This window comes from Pocillopora verrucosa, chromosome 1 (genome assembly GCF_036669915.1).
Source record: "Pocillopora verrucosa isolate sample1 chromosome 1, ASM3666991v2, whole genome shotgun sequence".
Lineage (NCBI taxonomy): Eukaryota > Metazoa > Cnidaria > Anthozoa > Scleractinia > Pocilloporidae > Pocillopora > Pocillopora verrucosa.
The window spans coordinates 35124448-35151482 of NC_089312.1; the positions used below are offsets into that span (position 1 = coordinate 35124448).

At 38.9% G+C, this 27035-nt stretch overlaps 2 protein-coding genes across 2 annotated transcripts; one reads left to right on the forward strand and one right to left on the reverse strand.

Annotated features, from left to right (window-relative positions):
* Positions 1-5949: 5949 nt before the first annotated feature.
* LOC136279335 (uncharacterized protein YxaL-like) lies at positions 5950-9359 on the forward strand. Its single transcript, XM_066162967.1, is given in 5 exon segments — positions 5950-5971; positions 6070-6241; positions 6614-7306; positions 7308-7732; positions 8441-9359. Coding segments are annotated over 5 exon segments (1620 nt in total). The 3' UTR covers positions 8749-9359.
* Positions 9360-10179: 820 nt separating this feature from the next.
* Positions 10180-21306, reverse strand: LOC131796976 (uncharacterized). The gene is made up of 7 exons (XM_066160856.1): positions 20989-21306; positions 18830-18984; positions 17588-17828; positions 14833-15180; positions 14102-14122; positions 12845-13486; positions 10180-11802 (listed from the first exon to the last, which is right to left on the reverse strand). The coding sequence occupies exons 1-7, from the start codon at positions 21304-21306 to the stop codon at positions 10849-10851; spliced, it is 2679 nt and encodes an 892-aa protein (XP_066016953.1). The 3' UTR covers positions 10180-10848.
* Between the last annotated feature and the right edge of the window lie 5729 nt (positions 21307-27035).

A 27035-nucleotide genomic window follows, 5' to 3' on the forward strand; every position in this document is an offset into this window, starting at 1 on the left:
ATGAACTAATCTAATTGCAAAGAGTGTTGCGGTTCTTGAAGAACCTCGTCCCAAGGGACCTGTCAGTCTACCCTAAGTGTCAAGGCTCAGGAAGAACCTTATCCCAAGGGACCCATTAGTCTGCCAAAAGTGTCACAGCTCACCAAGAACCTCATTCCAAGGGACCAATCAGTCTGCCCCAAGTGCCACAGCTCACAAAGAACCTCATCCCAAGGGCCCATCAGTCTACCCCAAGTGTCACGGCTCATGAAGAACCTCGTCCCAAGGGACCTGTCTGTTAGTCTGCTTTTAGTGTTGATGCTCACCAAGCGCCTTGGGTCCTAGGACCTGTCTTTCTGTCCTAAAGGGATATGTGTGATTCAAGTCAAAGTCATTTTTTCTGCCAGGAATTATTATCTATAGAACATGACAGTGCAACATGCTATTTGTAGGGTTTTAGTAATAAAGCATACTTCTAATAATTTTTCATGGCATTTTAATCTGCACTGCTTCCCTTACCTCATTTCTCTTTCTTGTGTTTGGATCTTCATCTGTTGATATATGATATATGATCACTGTTGATTTTTGGCATTTAAAGGCAACTTCCTGTGAAATTTGTTTTCTTTTTATTGAGGAACATTGCTGAGTCCTCACCTTTGTCTCAACTTCATCTTACTGGTATTATCTCTAAGCATGTCAAATGCACAAGTTTTCTTATCACACAACTGCCCAAACATAAAAAAAAATATTCCAAAAGTCTTGAAAGTACACATAAACCAAATTCAACTCAATTCAAGAAATCAATGCAAACTTAAGCCATAGCATGAATGAGCTGGCTCCAAGAGCCCTTTGATTTCCTTTTGTAACAGACAATCATGCCATGATTGATATCATTGATATGGGCATTATTTTTGTAATATAAATCTTTGAGAAATGATATTTACCAATTTCTTCTTTCCATCCTCTAATGCCTTCTGCAATGCAATCTCCTGCTCCCTCTTTTTGTTTCCCTGTTGGAAACAATAAGTAGCCTGCTGTTACCATAAATTTTTTAGTAAATTGATAAGCCTCCCTTTCTATGTCAAATACTCATAATTTAGTATGTGTCACAGCTAATACCCCTGTGTCAGTATGGTAGTTACTAAAACAAGGAATGACTTAAAACGACCTAAAACGAATTAAAATGACCTTGAATGATTTCTAAAATGACCTTGAATGATTTCTAAAATGACCTTGAATAATTTCTAAAATGACCTAAAACGACCTAAACTAACCTTGAGTGATCTCTAAAATGTACTAGAATGACCTAAAATGACCTTGAGTTTGTGGCACCAACAAAATCTGGATTGGACTGGATCAGACCAGATCGGATCACGGAGCAGATCATGTAAACTAAAGTTAGAAATTTTGCGTGACAAGCCTAAATAAAGTCTGCGGGACAAAATAGAGTGCAGGCCCCTCTGGGAGTTTTTTTCTCCTAAAAACCCAGTGTAGTCTCTTTCATGGCTGTGTCAAGGAGTGTTGTGTAAAGTGCCACCATGGATAAATCCAGGCAAGAGGTATGTATTATTTCATCTTCAAGTTAAGAAAAATACGACACAATCCATAGTTGCTTAGGGTCCTTGAGCTTCTTCCATTGCTGGCACATGAGGTACGCTGAAAGACATAGTTCACAAACTGATCAACCTAAGTGCTCTACATTTCAAGGTCAAAGTCTCGGGTGCTATTCAAGAATCATGACCGCTTAAGTACCATCCAGATCGAAGACAAACCGGAAAAATTTGGAAAACCAAAAACCAAATACTGAACCATGTAAAATCAGCAAACCAAAATGAACAATCCGGTCCAGTCCGGTCTGATCCAGGTTTTGTCGACACCACATTGTCCACATCACTCAAGGTCACATTAGGTTATTTAAGGTCATTTCAGAAATTACTCAAAGTCAGTTTAGGTCATTTTAGGTCTTTCCTTGTTTTAGTAACTACCATGTTAGAACTGCCCTCTTTTGAATTCACGCTTACTGGCAGGAGGCTGGTGAAAATGGACCATCACCATCATTCTGATAAATCATTCTTTGCCACTTGTGAATCTCATCAGTATTCACTTTGATTTGGTGCAATGAGTATACATCTGCCTGGATAATCAAAACATATTATGCAGATTATACAGATATATCCAGGTTTTTAGAATAGGAAGTTGTAACAAGACATTATTTAACATAACAGCTTGGTATCTAATATATTAAAGTTCACACGGCAACCAGGTGGACAATCAGACATAGTTTGAAGCTACACTGGTTTGCAGATTTAATGAATGTAACCGAAGAAGTTACAATTCATAGACCCAACGTTTCGACACTCCTGTCTAGTGCCTTCATCAGGGATGATCTAAACGCTGCAACAAGAGGTCCTTTTATATGATCACTAATTAGCGGCCTTTTTTCTGACGAGGTGTAAATAGGCGTCAGGAAGCAGACCGCCATCGTCACGATTTAAAGGAGCGTGGGCGGAGTTAATGTGCCAAGCCTCCAAACAAAGGCGCTGGTGGTAACGCCGATTAGTGGTGATAATTTTAGAATTATCCCACCCAATTGTATGGTTGGTTAGGCAAGTATGCTCCGATAAAGCTGAATTTTCCTTTTTGCAAAGAAAAACCGCTTTTTGGTGCTCTTTTAACCGTGTACCAAACTGGCGTTTGGTCTGTCCGATGTATTCGTTATCACAGTCATTGCAAGGAATAGAATAAATGGCGTCGGTTCGTTGTTCTTTCGTGACAAGATCCTTAGGTTTGGCGAAAATATGCCCCAAAGTCTGAAAAGGTTTTTGAGCAACTTTAACGTTGTGGCTATTCAAAATTCTCTTGATGGGTTCAGTAACACCCTGTATGTAAGGAATAACAGCAAAACCAGTCGCTGGTTCCCTTTCATCAAGAGCGTTACTATTTGTAACTGGTTTTTGGCAGTTACGGAGAAAAGTTTTTGTATAGCCATTTGCCTTTAGGACATTGGAAACATATTTCCTCTCCTCAGCCTTCGAATCGAGTGATGATGGTAGACAATCAGCCCTCCTAAGTAAAGTTTTGGCTACAGACTTTTTATGGCAAATAGGATGGTGAGAATCGAAAGCGAGGTATTTGTCGGTGTGGGTGGGTTTACGGTAGACACTTGTCTCTAAATTACCCTGAACCCCTCTAGACACATTTAAATCAAGAAAGGGCAAATGTCTATCCTTTTCACGTTCAAGGGTGAATTGGATCGACGGCTCTACTGAATTCAAATGCGACAAGAGGCGCTCCGCTTCATTTCCGGATACCGCAGAAATAACATCATCGACATATCGTTTCCAGAAAAAGGGTTTAACCGGTGAAGTGGCTAAGGCCCTTTGTTCCGCGTCTTCCATTACCATGTTAGCAATGACAGCAGAAACAGGCGAACCCATAGCTGTACCAAAAACTTGTTGATAGTATGTGCCGTTATATGTAAATTGCGTGGTTTTGAGGCAAAAAGACAGCAGATGAATAATATCCTCCACAGGCAAAGAAGTTCTTTGTCCTAGGGAAGCATCTTCTCTGAGTCTTTCCTCCGCAACCTTAACGGCAAGATCAACTGGGATTTTAGTGAAGAGCGAAACAACGTCGAAAGATACTAATTCTTCACAAGCGTCAAGAGTTTTATCTCCTATGAAATCCGTAAATTCGCAGGAATTTTTGACAGTGTAATCAGTATTCCCAACAACAGGCGACAAAATTCTCGCAAGATAACCAGAAATTGCATAAGTCGGAGAATTAACAAAAGAGACAATGGGTCTCAAAGGAATTCCCGGTTTATGAATTTTAGGTAAGCCATAAAAACGTGGACATAAGCCGTCACTACTGTATAACATTTTGTACGTAGAGTCACTAATTCTGCCAGCTTTTTTCAAATCAAGCAACATTTTGTTTAACTTTCTTTGAGTTTTACTGGTAGGATCAGAGTTTAAGACAGCATACGTACTCTTGTCATTGAGCAGAGACAAAGCTTTGTCGTGATATTGCTGTTTGTCCATAACCACAACACAGCGCTGGAACGGAGTGGTTTAGAGAAGGGTCTAAAGTTTGCTATTGCTCCTCGCAAAATACCGACCGCCGAAATTGTCGCCGCTGTTGAGGAGAGTATCTCTCAACTCGACGACGATCGTAGGCATTTGGTAAGAGCAGAAGTAGCGTACTCAGGCGTGCTAAACCTCCTCCCAAAAACATTCAAAAGGATGTTTTCAATGCGCTTATAACTCTCAAAAAGGATCCGGACAGGCTCGTATTATCTGCTGACGAGGGTAATTGTGTTGTGGTTATGGACAAACAGCAATATCACGACAAAGATTTATGATTTACCCTTGTTTGTACCAGTCAATATGTCAACTGCTGTCCCTTCTTTTAACTCCACGGCGCCAACGACTTTCTTTTCATGTACAACACTCACGCTGTTCTCGTCTTCCCATCGAAGCTTCAACTTCAGGATACAGGTACTTGATTTTAAAATGTGATCAGTAGTTAGATATTAAAGAATGTCAATGTGCTTCACAACAAGGTAAACTATTTCATTTGATACACAAATAATTCACAGTGATGTCACAATAATTATGGTTTTGGGGGGGGGGGAAGCTGAACATGCTTCTTTACAACAACTTTTTCTTCGTTAAGTTTATGTTCAGCATATGTATTCTTTTAAATGATGTGCTGCTGCATGGGACACTTAAAACAATGAAACGGTGAGCTGTCAATTCTTGCTAAATGATTTAAAATAAGTGATTCAAGAAGTTTGCAACAAAGTGAAAGCTTTTCAGTGCACAAAGCCTATGTCAATTACTCCATCAAAGCTCATCTTAATTTTCATACATTGAAGTGTTTAGTAGTATTTTGCTAGCCTTCAATAGACAGCTATATGTACATGTAAGTGACAAAAGCCCCCTCCCCCCCCTCCCTTACTCCTCTAATTTGTCAAGTATCTCCTAGTTCTTGGCAGTTTGTCAGTACCCATTTGAGGAAGATTTATCAACCTATTACCAGTTAACCCTATATTCTTCAAGGAGTTAAAGTGATTGAGGAAATAAAGTTTTCTGCTCACGATTGCAATGCTGAGCAATGATTCTAGCCTGGGCTTAAAAAAGGGGTCTGAACGCCATTTAGTGAACCAAAGGGACTCTCCATATCCCGCTCAGTATCTGATGTTTGTTTTCTTTATCAGAATGATTGGTTCTGCCCAAGCGTATGATGAGGAACAGGTGGGAGAGGCTGTACAAGAAAGTGGGATACCAAGGGAGGAGGTTTTCATTGTCTCCAAAGTTCATCCACGTTTTCTTGGTTAAGATGAAACCCTCAAGTCTGTGGAAGAGTCACTTACCAAGCTTAAGGTAATTAAGTGTCAGCTCTCAGCTCTTTTACTTTTCAGCCTGAAATTTTCTTGAGTAGAACAAAAATAATGTCTAAGCCATGTGAGATCAATCAAAAGAAAAACATGGATGAATATTCTTCAGTTTCCATATTCTCCACACTCTTTTCTATACTTTTCCTTTGGTTTTGGAAAGGAGAATTTGTTTAACAATCAAGAGCTTCTCTGGTTGGTGATCATTTCCCCTATACTCATGCCCTTATTGTTTGATTGTGGGATGATATTGTGGGGAGAAATTAGATGCTCATCACTCTTAGGAGTTAAAGGTTCATAGAAAATGGTATTATTATGTATACAAACTTTCTTGCCACAGTCTTGTTGCAGTATGGCCTCAGTCAGTAAGTTGTTTGTTTGTACATATTTCTGCAGGTTGATTACATTGATCTCATGTTGATTCACTCAATGGACTGTGACGAAGGACCTGGTGCCCACTTGATTTGTCAACAAGGGGAGCCTAAGGGAACATGGGAAGACTCTTGGAAAGCGCTGGAATCACTTTTAAACAAAGGCAAGTTGGTTTATTTTCTATCACATCATGTGACGGTATGATCTCTTTTTGTATCGCTGGTAGAGTGAACGTAAAGATAATGAATCTGAACTCCTTTCAGAACAATTTTGAGCCTATAGAAATCAAACTAAAGGAAGTCGTTTGTGTTTCTTTGCAGGGAAAATCCGAAGTATTGGCGTCAGTAACTTCGATGTTGACAACTTAAAGCGTTTACTTGAGATCTCAAAAGTTCGGCCATCAGTTGTACAGAATTCATTTGATCCCTTCAACCAAGATCGCGTCAACCGAGAATTCTGTGAGAAAAATGGGATTCGATACATGGGTCATAGGTAATGAATAATCAAAATTATGTACTGTGGCTTAACAAGAAGTGTAGCTTACTTTGTGAGCGTTAAATCGCAAGATCGTTGTTGTGTCACCCCCCCCTCCCACCCCCCCAAAAAAAGGGTTGTGAAGGAGACTACCGTAAATGAGAAGAGAAGGAAATATTATTTACAGACACACTCACTCAAAACAAACCGCAAACAATCAAGCAAACAAAGTAATATTTGTTAATGTTAGCTATGCAGGCCACATGGACTACATGTAATTAATCTTTACTCTCTATTCTTAGCTACCAAAGATTTTGGGGTTATCCTAACTCTCAAACAGTCAGTTACGTGAGATTTTGTAAGTAGCTTTTGTTTTATCTTCAATCACAGCACGTTAGGTGATTCGTGGAAAAGAGAGGGCCTGCCTGTAAATCCAGTTCTATCTGACCAAGGTCTTCGGAAAATCGCCACTAAGTTCGATGCTTCCATTCCTAAGATGGTTCTCAAGTTGTCTTTAGAGAAAGATGTTATTGTGATTCCCCGCTCGCGGAATCCGAACCATATTAAAACAAACCTTCAGTTTACTCACGTAATGTTCAACGAAGACGACCGAGAGTACCTCGAGAGTCTTGATGGTAAGAAAATCGTGCCCGACAATGGTCCCCCCTTCGATTCCCGATCAAAGCCGAGTGTTTCCGATAAAGAGACGACGGAAGAGGAAAAGACCGCAGACGAAAGCGCTCGGAACGAAAGTGAAGACATCAGTGAGAAATTGGTTTTATTGGGAGAGGTTGATGCAAAAGATTCCACGCTGTATTTAAGTTCTGATGATCATTGGATTTACGCGTTCGACTCCGCCTCAGGCGAGGTGAAATGGAAATACGGAACTGCTGATGAAGGTGGATCAAAATGCGAGTTCAACTCTAATGGAACTGTCGTGTACTGCGGAACCGACGACAAATCACTTCGGGCGCTCAGCGCTGTCAACGGTAATCTTATTTGGAAGTTTTCGACAGAAGGGGCGGTTACTTCCTCGACCCGAGTTGGCGCAGACGGCAGTCTCTATTTCGGGTGTCTAGATGGCCCTTAATCCAGACGGCTCCCTCAAATGGAAGACGGATTTAGCGGCCGAAATCTGGTCATCGCCTGCTCTTCTAGAAGGCGGCAAAGCTGTGTTCATCGGCTCCATGGCTGAAGACTGGGCAAACGTGTTCGCTCTTGACAGTGAAACCGGCGAAATCATTTGGAAGTACAAAACAGCTGAACCCGTTTTCTCCTCTCCTTCTGTTAACCACGATAACAAGACCGTATTTTTCTGTTCCTACGATGCAAACTGTTACGCGTTTAATACTGAGAATGGTCACGTGCGCTGGGTGTTTGAGGCCGACTCGGCGTTTCAGTCGTCACCTGTTGTCAGTAAACTGGACGGGACTCTCTTCATTGGATCCACGGAGGGAAACATTTATGCACTGGATTCCGTTACTGGAAAACTCAAGTGGATTAGGGAAGGTTTGTTATCAATATTCTATTTTTCTCAAGTAGGGATTCAGAACATTTCGAATTTTCCAGTCTAATTGTTTAAAACAGTTGTGAAGTTAAACTTGTTAAGCGGTTACATTTTCTTTGGCGTGTGCCTCGGAACAAATGAGTGAGTGAGAGAACATTGGTGTTTGTTTAGGAGGAGTGTCAAAGAAGAGTTACCTCTCTCTTCCAAGTTCATTTCCTTTAATTCTACGCTAAGTTTATACTTAAACTGAAGATCATCTACATGTGATGCATTTTCTTTTCCAGGTTTAAAGAAGGTTGTGAATGTAAAATACTTGCATTGTCGTGGCATTTTTACTTTCAGAATTTGACTTTAAAGTCTAGTCACAATGTCGTGACAAAGGCGTAATTTCTGTTTTATACTCTATTGCTGTGTTGGAAAATTTTATTCAAGATAAGAAAGAGGGCGTCTTTGCTACCATACACGAAAGGGATTCGCGACATGATATAAATGAAATGAATATGGAAGTGATCTCCGCAGTAATGAACACTACTTAAGCAGTGGTGAAAATATCACTACTGCTTAAGTAGTGTTCATTAGTGCGAAGATCACTTCCACATTCATTTCTTTATGCGCAGGTCACATATATGATTCTCATATATTTACGGTCACTTTAAAAATAAATGCATTTTCATTTATCGACATATCTATTTGTTTATTGATTGAATCAGGAAAGAGTGAGCTATTCTCTTCGCCGTTTGTCGCTCCAAATGGAAATGTCTACATCGGCTCAGGTGAAGGTGAGATTTTAGCTCTTCGTCAGACTGATGGCTCACTCATGTGGAGTTTAAAAGCGAAATCCGCCATATGGTCGTCACCGCGCCTGGATAAGAATGGACTGTTGTTCATAGGAGGAATATATAATTATTTGTATGCCCTGAGAGCTGATGACGGACAATTGATGTGGAAATACAAGACAGATGGACCTGTTGTGGGCACCCCGCTAATCACACCTGAGCACGCTGTACCACAAGCCTGAAGTTTTCAACCCGTAAAACACAAAATGTCTCCATGGCCTATCAAACTAATGACAAAATTAAGGAAAGGATTCGACTTTGTGCATTTACTTTCTTGTTACAACTGATGCAGTGTAGTTGGCTGAAAGTTAAGCTCACAGAGTCACCTGCGATGACATAGAATTTAAAACGCAGTAATATGCTTTAAATTATGCGTAAAAAGATAACGTCAATGAATTCTAAAAAGTGGAGAACCTTAATTTAAGATACTTAAAAGGACAGCAGCTCATATTTCACACATCATAACTCAGATGTGAGGTGCCTGTGACTCAAGTTTCTGTGCTACTGAAACCAAGTGAATCTAGTTTTTGGGTATCTTTTAAAATCTGTTCTTACTAAAATTGTAGGCTCTTTTTTGTTTGTTGCTTTCCAAATAAAGGAAGATTCAGATTTCAATCCAAAGTATTTTAAAAAGGATATTGGCTTCATGGAAAAAGTGATTAAAGTCATATTCATTCTTCTGAAAAGTAGCACACATGTGACATTAATGCTGCTCTCACTTTCTGTCCTACTGAAATCAAGCTGTTGTACAGTAGATTTTGTCACTGGAATGGAAATTAGTGCAGTAATAAAGTCGCTCAATTCAGAAATATAGTTCATTGGCAGTATATTCTTCATAGTCCCCATTTTTAACTCTGTTGGCAACAACTGATCCCCTCTCCGATCCACCTGAGACCAAACATCCTCCATTCCCCCCCCCCTTAAAATTATGACTGATCCTAAAACTACAAGTTCCTCAAGGTAGTCCAAATTTTCTGTCATCTGGATCTCAAATCATCTAAAAAAGCGATTGTTGTCAATTACGAGTCCTCTGACGCAGTAAGAAAGCTTTTTAACCTTTTTTTGTTGAAAGACTTTTGTGAATATTGAAAATGGTAGGTGGCCTGTTCGCAAAGTTCAAGATGTTAGCAGTCTGTCTCTCTATCGCTTATGGTTCCCTTAATTCATGTCCTCAATTAAAATTATGCACCTTAGACCAAAAGAACATTTTCTCTCGCTAAACTGAGTGGTAACGCCCCAACAAAGAAATAAATGTAAATACTGTGGGCAATAATGAAAGATTGAAAGAGAAAAATAAGTAAGAATTGGACGGCGTAAATAAAGAAAGCGGCACTGACCATTAATTGAAATATCTGTTATGGCGTTGTGTAAAAATCGGCACATCGGTAGTCGTTAAAAGGGATCAAAATACTGAATTACTTATGATACACTTTATTGTTGAGTCTAAAAATATCTAAGGAAACCTGGGATTACATTAAAAAAATGGTTAATAAGGCGTAGTCACTAAAACAACAAAACAGGCAACAAAATTGTGTTTATCTGCCTTTAAGTGAAGCAATCTTTGGTACTCAACTGAAGAAAAAGTACTTTTTATTCCATCGAGGGAACACCTATATTTATAAGGAAACCGGCAAGTCTCAAATCTCTCCCTCAGTTAGAGGTCCTAATTAAACGCTACGTTCGTTGCGTTTTAAAGACTAAAACCCTAGGTTTACGTTCAAAACAATTTGTTTATCGAAGAACCTTTAGACAACCCGTTTTTTTTTTTTTTTTTTTTAGTTAATGGTTCAACGCATGATAACCTTTTTGGTTTAATTCAATGCACTGGAAACACTGTCAACCGCGATCAGCTTTACTCCGCTTTGGGTTCAGTTAGCTATTGTTTCGAATCGATCACTTAATTACTGTAAGTTAACTCACGCGAAGAAGTTATCAGTGTATAGAGGTCTCTATTTGACGCGTACACAACTACATTCACAAAATTCTGATAAAACATTCTTTAAACCTGTATGTTTGCAAAGCTTCCATCGCACGTTGGACACAAAAAAAAATACTTAGGGTTTTGGTTTTTCTTTAAAGCTTTAAACACTTACGTAACGTTCGACTTTGTTATTGATTAATATTCATGTATCGCCCAATACTGCTACTCTACTTAATGTGAGAAATTAAAATGGAAGACGGTTTTGTTATCCTCTAACTTGTTTAACTTTCCATATCACACTTACAAAGAATATATAGTGAAAAGAGTCTCTAGACATGACAAGAGTTAAATTCTTAGTTCATCAGTCGAGCAATGTCAACATCGTGTGAGCCAGTCTGCACCAACCTGGGAATCCATCCTTTTCTCCAACAGCACTGATCTTACGCTCCATCGATGGAGACACATAATGCAGAGCGCGAGCAATGCTCATGGCTCTGTGGGACCACTCATGGGACAGAACATCAAAGTAACATGAGGTGTGAACATCGTTGACCAGAATAGTGCCGCTCAGGGTTACTGGGGCGTATGCACCTTTCTCGTAGACAGTGCTGATGCTCCGAACTAAATCCTTCTCTAAACCATGACTTCCCCTCACGTACACTGTGTCTCCGACCTTAACATCTCTAGCAGGGATGGCTGTTGCTTGGCCTGTTAATTCCACAAAAAGGAGATGGTCAGCAGTTATCAGGAGGATTTTCTCTTTTCTGGTGACAATTTTTAAAAATCCTTCCACAACTTCTGGCTGACGGTGAATGAAGGTGATAACTGGATCGGACTGGATGCCATTCTTTGTAATGACTAGGACTTCGTCACCAACTTGCAAAGATTCTATTCGCTTTGCTCGGAAGTTTGAATCATAGATAATGGCTGAGCCAGGATAACATCCACCACTACTACCACCTTCATCTTTTTTGGCCACTTCTTCAGTTGATTTCCCTCCTTCTGGACTTTTAGCATCGTCTAATTGTGACTGTTTTTTCTCATCAGCCAGCTTTCTCGCTGCAGCGTCCAACTCCGCCTGTTCCTCTTTCTGTTCAGCGAGGCGTTTTTCCAAGTCACGTTTCTCTTCCTCACTTTTTTTTTTGTCTTCAAGTAGCTTTTTGATTTCTTCCTCGTTTTTACGAAGAGCTTTTGCCTGCTTCGTTATTCCTTGCTCGTCCATGGCTTTTTTTATTTTTTCGTCAAGCACTTGTTTGGACGCCTTGGTCAGGCGGTGTATTAAAGGCCCTCTTTGCTTCCTCACCTCGTCAATGATCTAAGAAAAACAAATAAACTTAAGAGAAAAAAATCGAAGCACAAAGGGATTTAAGGGTGTTAATAGTTTTCTAAGTTGTGTAAACTCCAAGAAACTGTAAAACGCATTTGCTTTATTCTGCCATTTTCTTCAACGAATAAAGAAACAAATGACATCGAGGAAATCTGGCAACGTATTTAGAACATTTGACTGTCTGAAATTATACTTCATCAAACAAATTCGCGTGTGCCATGTCGAGCTGACCACAACAATGATTATCTGCAATTACCGAAGGTAATCAATTACCTTTAAAAACAACATGCTGATATTTATTATTCAATTTCCTTCGACTGCTTACACTAGGGCGTATAGGTGTATTTGGTATCTCACTAGCGGAGCTCCAGGATTTTAATTTCGGTTTTGCGAAATTTCCACACTTAGGGAAATACTGCAACCTATAAGAATTTGGCAGTGACCTCTTAGGTTTAATGCCCTGAGTCAGATGAATATTTTTGGAGACTACGACATACAAAAGAAATCAAAGGAGGACAAAAATAAGGCTTTGAGAATTTAGTCTCTCGAAAGGAAATGTCTGACGAAGTGTCCAAAACTCAGGCTGTGAGTTTTTATGTTCCTCTTAACCCTTTATACACTATGGCACTGACAAGGAGAATTTGTTTGGTAATCAGGAGCCTCTTAAAACGGTGATCTTTTCCCTTATTCTCGTGACCTACACATTTGATTCAAGAAAGATACTGAGAGGAGATTTTAGAAGCCAGTCTCTCTTAGGAGTTAAAGGGATAAAAATGGCTAATCCTAAAACCAAATGAATTTGAGAAAAAAGGAAAGAAAAGAAAAGTGATAAAAGTTAACCCGAAGACGGGTTAACCATCAAAAGACTTTCAAAGTTCCACCTTAAAAATATATCACTTTCCTTGTGTAAATATCTTTTTTATCTTTTTCAATGTCACACTCCTGTGACAGGTGCAAACCGCTTTCTTCGAACGATCACTATACAAGAAATTTTAAACCTACAGATTTTGCTTTCAAAATGGACTTTTACCTGAAGTAACTTAGAGACCTGCCTCTTACAATCATCAGGATTTTCTGTAGGATCCAAACTGTTGTCGAACAGCATTCTTCTTTCTCCTATCTCCTTCACAAACTGTTGGACCCAATCTGGCAAGGTAGAGATGTACCATGTCAAATGGTCTTCAATGCTCCTCTTCTTTCTCTTTGCGTCGCGGACAGCCTGGTCGCCATGTGTTAGAATTAAAATCATGTAAGGTTGGGCTTCAGTCCCCAAAAAAGTTTTAAGCATTTTCAAAGCTTCGGCATCTTCGAGCCCAAATCTGCCACCGTACTTAATAGTGATGATAACAGCATCAAGACCGTCGGGGGACATGACAAAAACTTTGTAGAGTTCTCGAAGAATTTCCCGTTGTTTCTCACTGTAAAGACCAGTCACTTTTTCTTTGACTTTTTCCAGGACTGAGACTGGGGCCGTATCCATGATTCCCGGGGTGTCTATCACGGTCACCTCTCTTTCATCTGTTCTCTTGAACGATTTGCAAAATTTCGTCACAGACGAACCATCTGGGCTGTCTTCGAAACATTCAAATCCAATGATTGAGTTTCCAGTGGCGCTTTTTCCGGTCCCAGTCTTTCCAAAAAGAACAGTTGTCAGAGGATCTCCTGAAGGCAGCTTTTAAGAAACATTAAACGATAAAAAGAACATTAGGAAGACAGAGATAAGCTTTGCCCAGATCTCTGTCAAGCATGTACCGCTCCTGGATGGGATCTTAACAGAGGGATCCCTATTGGCATTGAATAGGGAGTAACAATTCTACCAAAAAACAGCTGAGTTTAGGAAATTGTAAACCGAAGTTTTTTTGGAGACAGGGTGTACCAAATCTACTGCTGCTAAGAAATCTAATCTAATTTTCAAATGTGTTAAAAAGGACAAATATCTGTGCGCATAACCAAGTGGTCTGTTTAAGTCTAGAAATTCACTCTCATTGAATATTTGGGTTTTCGAATAATATGATTGAAGTCATAATGCGAATGTCTTCAAACAACTTGTACTCTTGGAAAATATTTTGAAATTTTGTCGCGAAAATTATTTCAAATAGGTTTTAAAAAATTTGGATGACATTTCAAACACTTCAAATACTGATTCTTTTCTACCTCTTCTTCTCCCGTCACCTTTTACCGCCCTTAAGATTGCATGATCCACCCTCTAAAAACCACTAATCGGTTAATTAAATCGATTTTGTGAGACCGTAATTGTAGCTTCTATAGTTTTGACGACGATCCTCACCTTGATTGTAGCAACTGGTTCCTGTGAAAGAAATCACATTGAATAAAAATGAGTTGTAACCTCACCACGACCATCTCTTTACCAGTTAAGGCAAAAATGCATTGAGAAAACATCCTTTATATGATTTGTAGGTTTAGCTAACCGCGTCCCACTGAACGACCCGTTAGAATTCAAATAGAAGTAAATATAGTTAAGAATACTACAGTTTCAAAATAATGGACATCAAAATTTTAAAGGTGACGAAAAAACCTACAAGACAAATTTTACACTCATAGGCGATGCAAATCAAAGCTGGAAAAAAGGAAACCAAACGTCCTGACCTCAGTCATTTTCCTATGATTTTGCAAATGAAAAGTGAACCATTTATTTATTCCATATGACATAGCCCGAAGCCTTCTCACTCCCTTTTAAGGCCGTAAAAGGATATCTGATGCAGTGCTGGATTTTCAAGAGCTTTCATAACAAACTCATAGAAAGAAAGGAATACCAGACTTTAAACGTCGCTCGCTCCGCACTTTTGCCTCTATCGCCATCGTTATTTTCATCAGCGTGGCCGCCTTCGTCGTCATTACAAATGATCACAATTATTTCAATCACGATCATCATCATTTTCATCATAATCGTCATCGTCATCACCCCTGTCTTCACCGTCGCCTACTGGTGTCATAGTCGTCTTCGTCCTCGGCAACTTAGTTGTCATCATAAGTGTCATTATTTATCATCATGCTCACCTTTTTTTTCAGTATCTTCCTCCATTCACGGGTAAATTTCCCCTTTACATCGCGTCCTCCAAGAGACTTCGTGTATGCCTCCGTACATTCTTTGATTTTGTCAGGCCCATCCACGCTGTTTATTGTTTTAATTGCATCTTTAAACTTATGTAGAAGTTTGTTAACCTCACTGCAAAATTCTTCAACGTCGTCATCTTCTTTTTTTTCGAGGTATGCCATAGCGAGAGCTTGGGTGTTTCGAAGATCATCAAAACAGCTCTCCAGATCCTCTATCTCACTGACCAAAGTCTGCCGCTTTATGTGCACTTTTTCACTTGGAATAATGTTATTCACCGGTTGAAGCTCAAACTGCAAATAAGCAAAGAACTTGTACACCACTTCATTTACTTTTATTAAGAATCTCTTATGGTGCAATAGAATACTCCACAAATGTTTTCCAAGAGACAAATTTGAGAATTTATATATTACTAAAATTGTCAAGAAGAAGCATATTATAAAAAAATGGATCAATATCAGTATCAGAGCAACTATGCACCTACCCCTCCCCTAACCCAACAACAGTCAACCAACAACAAGCTATGGCTAATGTTGGGTTAGGGGAGGGGTAGGTGCGCAGTTGTCATAAACCTCGATACTTGTGCTTCGCATTTATGAAACAAAAGTCAGGTGCACGTTGGTTTAGTGGCTTGTTGTCTTAGTTTGTCAAGACGTCATGGCTTCAACCAGCTATCGATTTTCTCAATATCCCTAAAGGTCCTTTTGTTTTTCGTTTCAGCTCATGGATGATCATATCTCCTTTTTAGGAACAGTCTATCGCCTTTATGATAAAAGACTGTTGAATAAGACGGTCTGGCAAAAGCTTATTCAAAACTAAGCTTTCGGTTTAATCTAAAATAATATCGACCAGGACTCTAAGGAAATTCATCCCAGGAAGTTGCAGATGAGACTGAAGTAAATATGTTACTTCATCAGTCGCTCCCTTCCACGAGGTGTCTTTTAGACATCTCGTCGGAAAGGGATCGAATTTGTTGTTGTTTTTTTTTTCTGCAGAGATTTCATCGTGAACAAGACTGCCCTTGTGTGAAAAAGCTAGAGAGAGCCCTTCAATTCAAGCAGACAAACAATCGGCGGCGAAAGCTGGTCAAAGTGTGTTCCCTGAAATTTTTTGCAGAACTACTTATAGTACGAGAATTTTCTTTAAAATTCATCTGGAAATTTCTGATGAGATTGACGTAAATATGTTTTTTCGTCGGTCGCTACTCTTCACGAGGTGTCCTTTAGACATCTAACCGGAAAGGGATAGAATTTGATAATTTTTTTTTGCGGAGATGATATGCCGGGTTTCCAAACAAAGGCGCCAGTAGTAACGTCGATTAGTGGTAATAATTGTAGACTTATCCCACTCAATTGCATGGTTGGTTAGGCATGCGTGCTCCGACAAAGCTGGAGAAGACCGCTTTCTGATGCTCTTTCAAACGTGTTCGTTTGGCCTGTCCGACATATGTCGTGATCACAATCATTGCACGGAATAGAATAAATAGCCACGTAACAGGATCCTTAGGTTTGGCAAAAATAAACCCTAAAGTCTGAAAAGGTTTTTGAGGAACTTTAACGTTGTAGCTATTCAAAATTATCTTGATGGGTTCCGTAACACCTTGAATGTAAGGAATAACAGCACAACCAGTCGCTGGTTCCTTCTCATCAAGTTACTAACAAGGCCTTTTGTGGTTTGCAGATCATTAAAACAGCTCTCCAAGTTCTCTATTTCATATGCTGATGCCTGCTGTTGCAGGTAAACTTTCGCTGTTGGAAAAATGCTCTTTATGGGCACAAGTTCGAACTGGAAAGACAAAGGGTCTTGTTACACAAACCGTAAGTTGTAATTGACCGTTCAATAACTCGTTTGCATTTTATTCCTACGATAAAATTTTTGTTCAACTATACAACAAAAGATAATGCTCTGGCTACGCTATGTTAACCTCCTAACACCAAGACGATATTCATTCTATCACCACCTCAACGAACAAAACTTCAACCTTCGGTTCACCAAGTAAGTCGAAGTACATGGAAAAATTTCTTTTTCTCGACTAGCTAGACGAAAAATAGGAAATGATAGGAACCTCAAAACAAGAGTGATTTAACAGAAATGAGCCACAAGAAACGTTGGTGGCAACAAAAAAAAATCACATTGCTGAACATCATCGACTAAAGCACGTGACATTACTAACTGAGAATCTGCAAAACCCTTAAACAACTGCACTTGGTTCTTTCAAAGACTGAGAGGGTTGTTTCACCAACAAAACCACAAACGAACTAAACACAACATAATGGTCGAAAGACAGATCGACAGATCGAAACTGACCAATCATAACTGACATAAGCTACTTAATCTTACAGCCAGTACCATAAAAGCGAAACTGACCAATGAGTTTACATGAACTGGACTTATAACCCTCTACTTAAAATAAGTCCTCGCTCGACTCTGATGATGACTTCAGCTAAGGTTATCGAAGCGCCGATCACTGTTATCTTCCAAGAATACTCTCACCCAGAACGTCAGACTACATTATCGATAACATGTCGTCCAGGTTTTGTGAAAATAATATTTCAACAATGTAATAATAGGAAAAATAATTTTTTTGGCCTGTTACTTTGATATTATTAACCAAGAAAAATAAATAAACGGGAGAAAAATGCGGAAAAAATCTCGGATTTCATTATGTGTATTATGTAAATTTTCAGGAGAGAATCTTACACTTATTGGAATCCCTTTGCCACCATTTAAGTTCTTCAGTCTAGAAGGGAATTTCTCAATCAGTAATACCAGGTCCTCCATTGTGGTTGGCAGTTTGTCTGGTAGGTCTGTGGCGTAATATTTGATGGCGATATCTGATACATTTTTGCATTCTGCTGATAGCTTGTCTAATGAAGCTTTAAGCCCTGCATTGATGACTCCAATGTTTAGTTGTCCTTCAGCACTTCCTTTGATTTGTTCCCTAGATATGAAAAATAAATTTTTGAGAATAACTCTTGCCTTTTTAGCCTGAGGAAAAACGGCTTACATGTAGATACAAATAATGCTAAATACGGATAAAGGATAAAGCTGCCTACGTTAAGAAAAATAATTGACATAACTCCACCATGAAGAGGTTAAATTTGACCTCCTCAACTTATGTATAAGTTAAACGAAGGAGGTAAAGCTGAACACGTCGCCGTTAAAAAATCCGTTACGGCACTTTCCCTACCTTTGCCAACTCATCGTTGAAAACCAGCGAATTATCAGTTATCCTTTTGTTAACTTTTTCATTGTAATTTCGTCGCAATCGGTGAAAAGATAAAATAGACGTTCTTTTCCTACGAAAATGCTGGTGACATTCACTGGACACATTATCTTATACTAAAACACTGGACTTAACATTGACCATCTTGATCTATCATTGCGAAAAAGGATCACTTTCGACATTTCTATCCTAGCAGTATACGGGAAGCTTGTCACTTTGGACCTAGTTAAACGGCCTACTCCGCCAGGAGTCTCATATCGTTCAGTGGTAAAGCATCCGTTGAACTATTCGGAAGGTCGTACGTTCGACTGCTATTGGGAGCACTCGGAGTTCCTTTTTTCCAAGTATGCCTGCTTCTGTCTTTCACTGGATACATCATCTTTCACTAACATCGACATATTGAAAAGATGCTCATCATCGGGGAACATTTCTGAGACGAGTTATTTTCATGATGAAAAACATGTTAGTCTGCAAGAAACTGCAAAATTCAAAAACAGAATCCCTTTCTGTACGCGCCAAAACTGACGTTGCAAGAGGATAGGAGCTGTTAGAATTTTTCAATTTCTGAATTTTTAATAAGCAGGCCAAAGACAAGATATGGAAAGTAGCCATAAATAGGAAGTCTCTGGAAATATCTCTAAAATCTTTGTCATGCTTGAAATAAATAAAAAAAATTGCTTCTATGAATCTATATGTAACATAACTGCGAGACATACTTGGTTGACTTGGATGAAGACTTAAATTTCAGGCTGGCTACCATCTCGACACCATACGTGACGCTCCTTACGTAGTGAGAACCAAGTGCGTCAAGAAATTTACCTTCAGCGAGATGTTCTGTTGGTTTCACTGATCCGTCGATTGTGTCAACAACCTTGGGAATGGATGTGTTGAACGTTGTTAGTTGTCGAGAAACTTTTGTTTAAATTAAATATTATAGCTGATCGAAAATAGGAGAACGGGAAAATGGAAAAAACAAACTAATGCACTCTGTCTGACTGGCTACTCAAACTCAGAATATCCTTTGCTATTCACTTCCGAGCAACTGGCGCGCGATTTGTGCCCAAAAATATTTTAATCGTTGCGGGAATAAATGAGTTGAAATTTACTCTTTGCGCTATGTTAACTCACAGTTTTATTATATACTAAAACAACCATTCATTGCAGTGTCTGTGGCTAGCGGTGACTCTTTAATTCGCTGCTTGACGGCTCGGTTTAACTCCAACCTCCCGCTAACTCGACAAAGAACTGATTTCCTTTATATTTGACTGCACTTATCCAGTAATTTACTATCAGGTGCCTCGAAGTCCGTTAACTCGAACTCGCCATTAACTCGGACTAATTTTACTTTCCCTTGGCTAAAACTTATCCTAATAACTAGAGCTTTAAACAAAAACGCCGGTCGAAGATAAGAACGTGATAAAATTTATGAACACGTGGTAAATTGAAATAAACTTCCTAAACTAAACGTTTTTTTTTATCAAAAAAGCTCTTATAAGTCCAAATTAAATGTACGGAAATAACTGTTGATTGTGTAAGAATGGTAAAAACATGATTCCTTACTAATTGTTAACAGGATAATTGAAATTCAACACCCATTTCGTTTCCCTTGGAAGTTCGAGTCGGCGGTTTAACTACGTAGTCAACCCCTTGGGCCGATCGTGCAAAATTGCACGATGACGTTGGCCTTTTCGGAAATGCTCGTATAACATCTGATCGTTCTGAAATTCCGACTATAGCATGTAGACATTCTAAGCCAATCACATTGCGAGTTTTAGCTCCGAACTATCAAACGTGACCTCGAGAGCCCCTTTCGAAAATCATTTGCGTACGATTTCAATCTGTAACAATGGCGAGAGAGATACAGCGTAGCTAAGGCTTTAGAGATGATTTTTGAGGATAGAAGTGAACATGGAGGTATGTTTATTGGTGAGGAATCCGAATTAGACAGAAAACTGGAAAATCCTAGCGAGGAATCGAGGAAAGTAATCTGTAAACGCGATATTTAAATGCGTGACGCGTATGGTGTTGAAACACTGTAAAATTACATTTACTGTTACTTTTCGCGCACGAATCCTTGTTTTTTGCCTTGAGACAAACCTGTAAATGTATATTTGTGAATGGAAAGCGGTATATATTGTGATCAAACATGATGTTGAAGCGACAGAGTAAATAATGTTCAATGGAATTTTAGAACGCAACTGCCTAAATTATCAGCCGATCACAGATCGCATGACGCAGTGTGCGTCCGAACTAAATCAAATAAAATCTTTTATTTTTAAAACGATAGTTGTATATATATCGACCTGTACATTATCTTATATGTTATGTATGTTTTTTAGATGTGGTTCTACTTGTTACATGCCGAAAATTCACAAAACAAACAAATTATGCTCAAAAGTGAGTGGAATGATATAAAGTGACACTTTTGGTTTTCACTTCTAAATTGTTTTACTCTTGAAAAATACTGGTGGTACATTGCAAGTGAAAGGCTTTTGATATATGTTGCGCTTTATGTATTTTGAGGTTGATTATCTCATTTGCCCTTGTTTCAAGGCAAAATTTCAGAAGTCAAACAAAGAAGTATAGTTCCAATGGTTGCACTGTATACTTCAACATTTACAATGAGAAAGATGCTGCAAGAGGGATGAGTAAATTTGGGCTTGGGCATGATGTTAAGATAAGACTTATTAGTCCGTACTTCAATCAGTGTTGACTAAATATGTGTAATTACCACATCCCAGATTTGTTATTTTCCACCAATTTTTATGGAGATGTTGCCCATATAACAAGGAACCTTATTAGTTAATTTTTGCCTCATTACTTTAATTTGGTTGACAAATGCCGCCCTTTGTGATTCTTCAGCAAAAATACGTACCGTAGTACATTTCATCACAGCCAGAAGACTAGTTGTTCCCTCTTCTAACTTGCTCTCATTTATATACTGCCCTGCCCCTTCCACTTTCAGCAGATTGGCTTTGATTTTAAGTGATAATTCACCAGATACATCCAGTAAGTCATTGACGTCTTTGCTGCTTTTAACCACTTGGTATTTGAAGGAAAACTTGTTGAAATTCATAGACTTAATTGGTAAGTCACTGCTCGATGTGAAGACATCCTCCCATGCTCTCGAAGTTTCCAAGTCAAATGTCCGACCAAGGCACAAAGTGGGTGATGTATAAGCTGGGACGTTCATTTTCTCTTAAAGATAAGGAATGACAGAAATCAGGAAATGTAAAAAACCTTTTTTGTTTTGATGAACACACCTCTATTACATATGTATCACGAACACTGCTTCTCTTATGAAAGAAACCCTATGAAGGGGTTACAAATATCCACCAAAGAATTTTAATTTTTTTATTTAAAAAATTTCGTTTTTCATGTACGTTTTGAAGTATTTTTCGAGCCACCTCCCAGTCTAAGTCAGATTTTATACACCACCATAAACTTGACGTAGAACAGTCAGTTAAAACACAAAGAGGTAAGGAAGCCTGAACAAACCCTATGGCTTATATCAAGAGGGGCCCTCAAAAACTCTTATAAATCAGCAATAACTCATGAATATCAAGTGCAGTGACTGATTCTGAATGTTCGTTCAAGTTTGAATTGTTCGTTAGTTGATTATTAAAAAAAATGTTTAAAATTCAACTCAAAGAATTTGGAAGCGTGCTTATGGTTAAATTATATGCTCACAAATCAAATCCTTCACTGAAATGAACGGACAGCGGCAAAACTGACATATCACTAAATCGCTACGATTTAGTCTGCGAAAGTCCATAAGGTCACATTATTTGGCTGTAATTTCTGGCATTAAAATTGAAAAAAAAGACATCAACTTAATCCACTAATGACTGCGCGCCAAAACACACCAATAACAGAAAACCCACGCACTATAAATAGCGACATATAACCTTTCGACCTCGTCACCTGAGGAACTTTTAAATGATAGCAGTCGCAACGTCAACACAGTTGATGCTTGACTCTACATCGTGAGACAAACGATTTTAAAATGTCCATTTATTTGATGGAACCACGATGACCTACAACAGTTTCCCTAAGGCTAGAGTTCCGAGCAAAAAATCACATTATCGCTGCTTTATTTAGATGGAAAAAATTCACAACTGAATTACGTAACTGAGTCACTGGTCACGGTGAATTTCGGTATGTGCTGTTATAGGTTACGTCAGGAGGGCTCCTGATTACGTGCAGTCCCTCTTTTAAGGTGAAGCTCGTCGCGCGAGTCAAAAAAAAAATTAAGAGCTAAAAAGAGATGTTAGCGCACCTCCGGGAGCTCTTGCATTCAGACACCAACATAAATTTGTTCTTCATTTATTTTTTTCGACCTGCTCGAAGACGTAATGCTGTTATCCCCGGTTATACTAAATAAAATCTTGTAATTTGGTTCTTAAGTTTTTATACAGGTTTCAATAGTTTAAGCGCTAAAAAATCGAATATTAAAGAACAGAAACCAATTTTTTTCAAAAAGTTTCTCATTAACGCGTTGACCGAACGCTAATCATTATGATATTCGATACATTTTTTCACCTTTCTCCTCACGAGACAGAATCATTTGCCAGAATTTAGCCGTTTAAAATGTTGAGAATCAATCAGCTAGTTCTAAAAGCTCTGCCCTGCTATCTTTCTCTTTAAAATGGCTAAAATCTAAGATTTTTCAAGCTACCAATAAAAACCAGGCGGTGTGCGCACTCCGATTGCGTTGCATTGTGGTAGATTCTTTTTCAATATGGCGGTGAAAGCGACAGAATTCGGCACATTTTGACCAAACATTCCGTAAAAGTTAGGCTTTTCCTTTTTCCCTTCACCATAGGTACATGAAATAATTTATTCTGAATGTGTAAAAACATTTTTTGTACATATTTGTCACGAGTTCTATGGTTCTCTAGGACAAACGCAATCACTGTTTTTAGTATGTAATTTGAGACCGGAATTCGAGAAGGTCAAATTTGATGTACGTCGTCGTTTGGAGCCTTTCAAAGATTTGGATGGCCACTTTGATTCTTCTTTAACAGCACTGACCAAACGCTCTCAAACGCTCTCCAAAGGTGCATGCGTTTCTCGCATTTTAAGTGCTGGTGTTTGAGACCGATTATGGCTGAGAAAAGTCCTATTCTTGCGTTACACAGCGTTACTATCGTCTACTCAATTGTGTTGTAAATCCACTTTCATAAGTGAAAGCAAATTAACTTATCGCGGGTGTTGTATGGTAAATCTACTATCTTGATCATTGAATGAAGGACAGTTGAATGTGAGCCGTGAAAGGAGTCACTTGACCAATGAATAACTCTACACTGCACACGGCAACACGCCAGGTAAGCCAGAGGCCTACTCTGAGACCTTAAGTTACCTTAAGTCGCCTTAAGTCACTTTAAGTCGCCTTAAGTCGCCTAAAGTCACCTTAAGTCGCCTTAAGTTTCCTTAGGTTGCTATTGGTTACGCAATGTCATAAGGGTTCAACCCTTCCCAATTGACCTTATCCACTCCACTTCAGTCATAGCAGGTAATTTAGTGTTAACAACTGGGTTGAAAACGTAAATTAGCCACCGTAAAGAGTAAAAAAGCTGACGTTTCGAGCGTTAGCCCTTCGTCAGAGCGATCGAAGGGCTAACGCTCGACGCAGCACCACAGTTTCTTTAGAAACTTACCCCTCACTTCAATCATAGTTTTCTGCAGCTAGAAAAGTAGTTGGAGAGACTGGATAGGAAGTAGTTTTACGAAGTCACTTCTGTATTCAAATACAAGACTAGTTGTTTAAAGAGAGGTTCTATTAATGTTTGCACTAACTTAGTAACATGTTCTCTGCGGAGTTGCTAATAAGCTTGTTCGAGTTTAAGATATCGTTCATATCAATTTGTTATTCATACGCGAGGTGCTAAGGTTGATTGCGAAGAACTGAATAGCCACTGGCTGTGCATATGAGATAAAAGGAGATAGATTAGTCCCTACAATTAAACTATTACAGAATGCCAATATAAAGTTCACATTATGGATGGTAGGCATTTTCCTCCTGGTAAAACATCGCTGAAAATGTCATTGCGATTAGAGAATGTAAAGCTAGAGATCGCCACTAAGTGATGCTTTGGAGTGGATGGTGTGAGGATACATCAATGTTTCAATTTTGTGTCTTCAAGTCTTCAACTAATGGTGCGAATGAATGAGAATCTTAGCTGCCTACAATACGTTTTTCCTTGCGTATAGCAAAAGGAGGCAGAAACAACTTGTGTGAAGAGGCTTTGTTCCTTTACAAATATATATTTACATTACACAGATACGCAGGAATCCTCGAGGAGCTGAGTTCCATGGAAACCTGACATGTTTTTGCCAAGCCTATTTGCCGTTAACGCGTGTTAGTGATAGTTTTTATTCTTACTTCTTCCTCTAGAAATGCAGAATATAACCTTCAGATTGTATTTGGGTCGACAGGGAGTACCCTGCAATTTACTGAAATTCGCAGGAAACCGCGATCGGAGCGAAAATTGCCTCTAGATTGAATTATAATTACCTCGCATCATACGCAACAGCGCGACCGAAGCCACACGCTTTGACTTTTCTTGAAAAAGTGGGGACCAACAGCAATCTGACACATATCAAGCTGGAAGTACTCATTGCGTAAACTGCGGACACAGTGATAGAGCCCATCTATCTCTGTAAGAGCGGTCCAAGGCGTTTCACATCGGAAAAAAGCTTTGCCTCAAACTTTGCCCATTAAACTATCTTTGGTAGTAAGTAAATAACATCACATTGATTCCTGGAAATACGCTAAAAAAAATTTGGAGAGCTCTTAATAATCAAAGCCGCAAAAGGCCCTTTTTGACCTCTTGCGACATCGAAAATTTCAAAAGTTAACAAGCTCTCTCCTTGTAACAAACTACAAGTAGCAAGAAATCGTTTGTATTCCTAAATTGTGTGTTATATAAGGGGTTTGGAAAGCATTTCAATTTTGATATGTGTTCATTCAGAGGTTCGCCAGAAACACCCGTTAGACAGCGTTCTGAAATTGGTGAAAAGTACTCTTTTTTTCTTGGGTGATATTTCTCAAGTCCAGACCAGACCATTGAAAATCTCCGGTTGATTTCTTCTAACATGTTCGAAAGCATAGAAATGTAAAAACATCTTGCACTTATTGATTTCCTTTGCCTTAGTGACTTCAAACTTTTGGTAATTTTGCTAGCGTAACAGCAGAATTATGCAAATTATTCTGTTAAGCATACTCCGACCGTTTTTATTCAGGCGGTGTGTGATAGTCACAAGATCAAGGGGTGTTTCCAGTGTAAACTTCGGTGGTTTCCTGTTTTCCGAAAATTGAAATACTCCGGCACATTTGCATTACAAATTGCACAACAATTTCTCTCCTTTGGAGGTAAACCCCTACAACAATCTAACGTAACTAAATTCCTTGGGGTCTATATTGATGATCATCTCACTTGGAAACACCATATCAGCTATGTATGTAAACAAATCGCTAAATCAATAGGTATTATATTCAGGTCTCGCTTTTTCTTATCCTCTACAACCAAGCTCACTTTGTACTACACCTTAATTTATCCTTATATCGTCTATTGTAACTGTGCCTGGTCGTCCACATACGTATCTAACTTAAATAGAATTTACTACTTGCAAAAGCGAGCTGTGTGGGCTATCACCAACTCAGACTATTAAGCCCATTCCGCTCCTTTATTCTCCAAACTAGGAATTTTAGATATTTTCCAAGTCAATACGTTTGAAATCGCCAAATTCATGTTTTATTATAGAAATAACTTATTGCCTCCATTGCTTCTCAATCTTTTTGATACGAATAGCCAAATTCACAACTATGGTACCAGAACAGCCAGTAATTATCGAACGCATTTGTGCCGTACAAATCTCAAGCTATTTACAATTCTTTACCAAGGTCGTAAAATTTGGAACTCTCTTCCTGTTTCAGTCACTCGTTCGTCAAACCTTCTTAGTTTTAAGACGAAAATGCAAGAGTTTTTACTTAAATAATCCTTGAATTGGCCTAGCCACACATTCGCAGCACTTTTTCTTTACTTTATTTATTAATGTAAGTGAGGTGGCTCTCCCATAAGCCTGGTGGCTTCCTGGGTCTCCTCGCTTTCTAGCTATAACCACTGGAAATAAATTTTTTTTTTGTATTATGTAAATAAGGCAAATAAAAAATATGATGATGATTTTGGAAAGCTTCAAATCGAAGCTCCAGATAGTTTATTCAGATAAGATTATGTGCAATTTTCAAGCCAGGGAAATGACGCAACACGCTGAAATTGTGTTCATCTAAAAGATTTCGGCCGTGTGCCATTCAATTTCGCTTAAAGTTAGAGATCTCCAGGTCATCTGAAGCCAGAAGCCTGTGATGCTCCAAAACATGCCACACATTCCCGCTTCTGTCCAACGCAGGTAATGAAGTACCATCAGGGATATAAAGAAAAATTGCGAGCTGAATTATTCGAAGGAGCCTAAGTCTCGAAGGAGCCAGTCTCTACGGATAACGGGGTTACGTTCCTAAAGAAACTGTGGTGCTGCGTCGGTGAGAAAGTATAAAAGGGTAATTTAGTATTATCAACTGAGTTGATGAAGTAAAATGGCCACCATAAAGAGTTCATAATTAACAGCTGACGTTTCGAGTGTTCTTTCGTCAGAGTCTCTATGGAGTTAGCCTCGCAGAGAGGACAACCGACGCGCATGCAGATATATTTAACGAAGCGAAGAGAGTCGCCAAGCAATTTCGTCACTGCAAAAGGAGCCGCTGGTTTTACACACCCACGGGTCAGACAAAGCTAGCTAACTTTAGTGAGGTAATTCAATTCTAACTCATATTAGTAGCCACTATATCATCTTAGAAAACATACTTCTGAGATTGGCCTGTATGCTTAAATTAAAACCGACAGAGAGCGTATATCTTGTCAA

Coding starts and splice junctions, on each gene's coding strand:
- LOC131796976 (XM_066160856.1), bottom strand. CDS start 21,306: ATGAACGTCCCAGCTTATACATCACCCACTTTGTGCCTTGGTCGGACA. Junction 18,985..20,988: donor CTGTGATGAAATGTACTACG/GTACGTATTTTT, acceptor TCCATTCCCAAG/GTTGTTGACACAATCGACGG. Junction 14,123..14,832: donor GGAAGATACTGAAAAAAAAG/GTGAGCATGATG, acceptor TTTCTTTCACAG/GAACCAGTTGCTACAATCAA.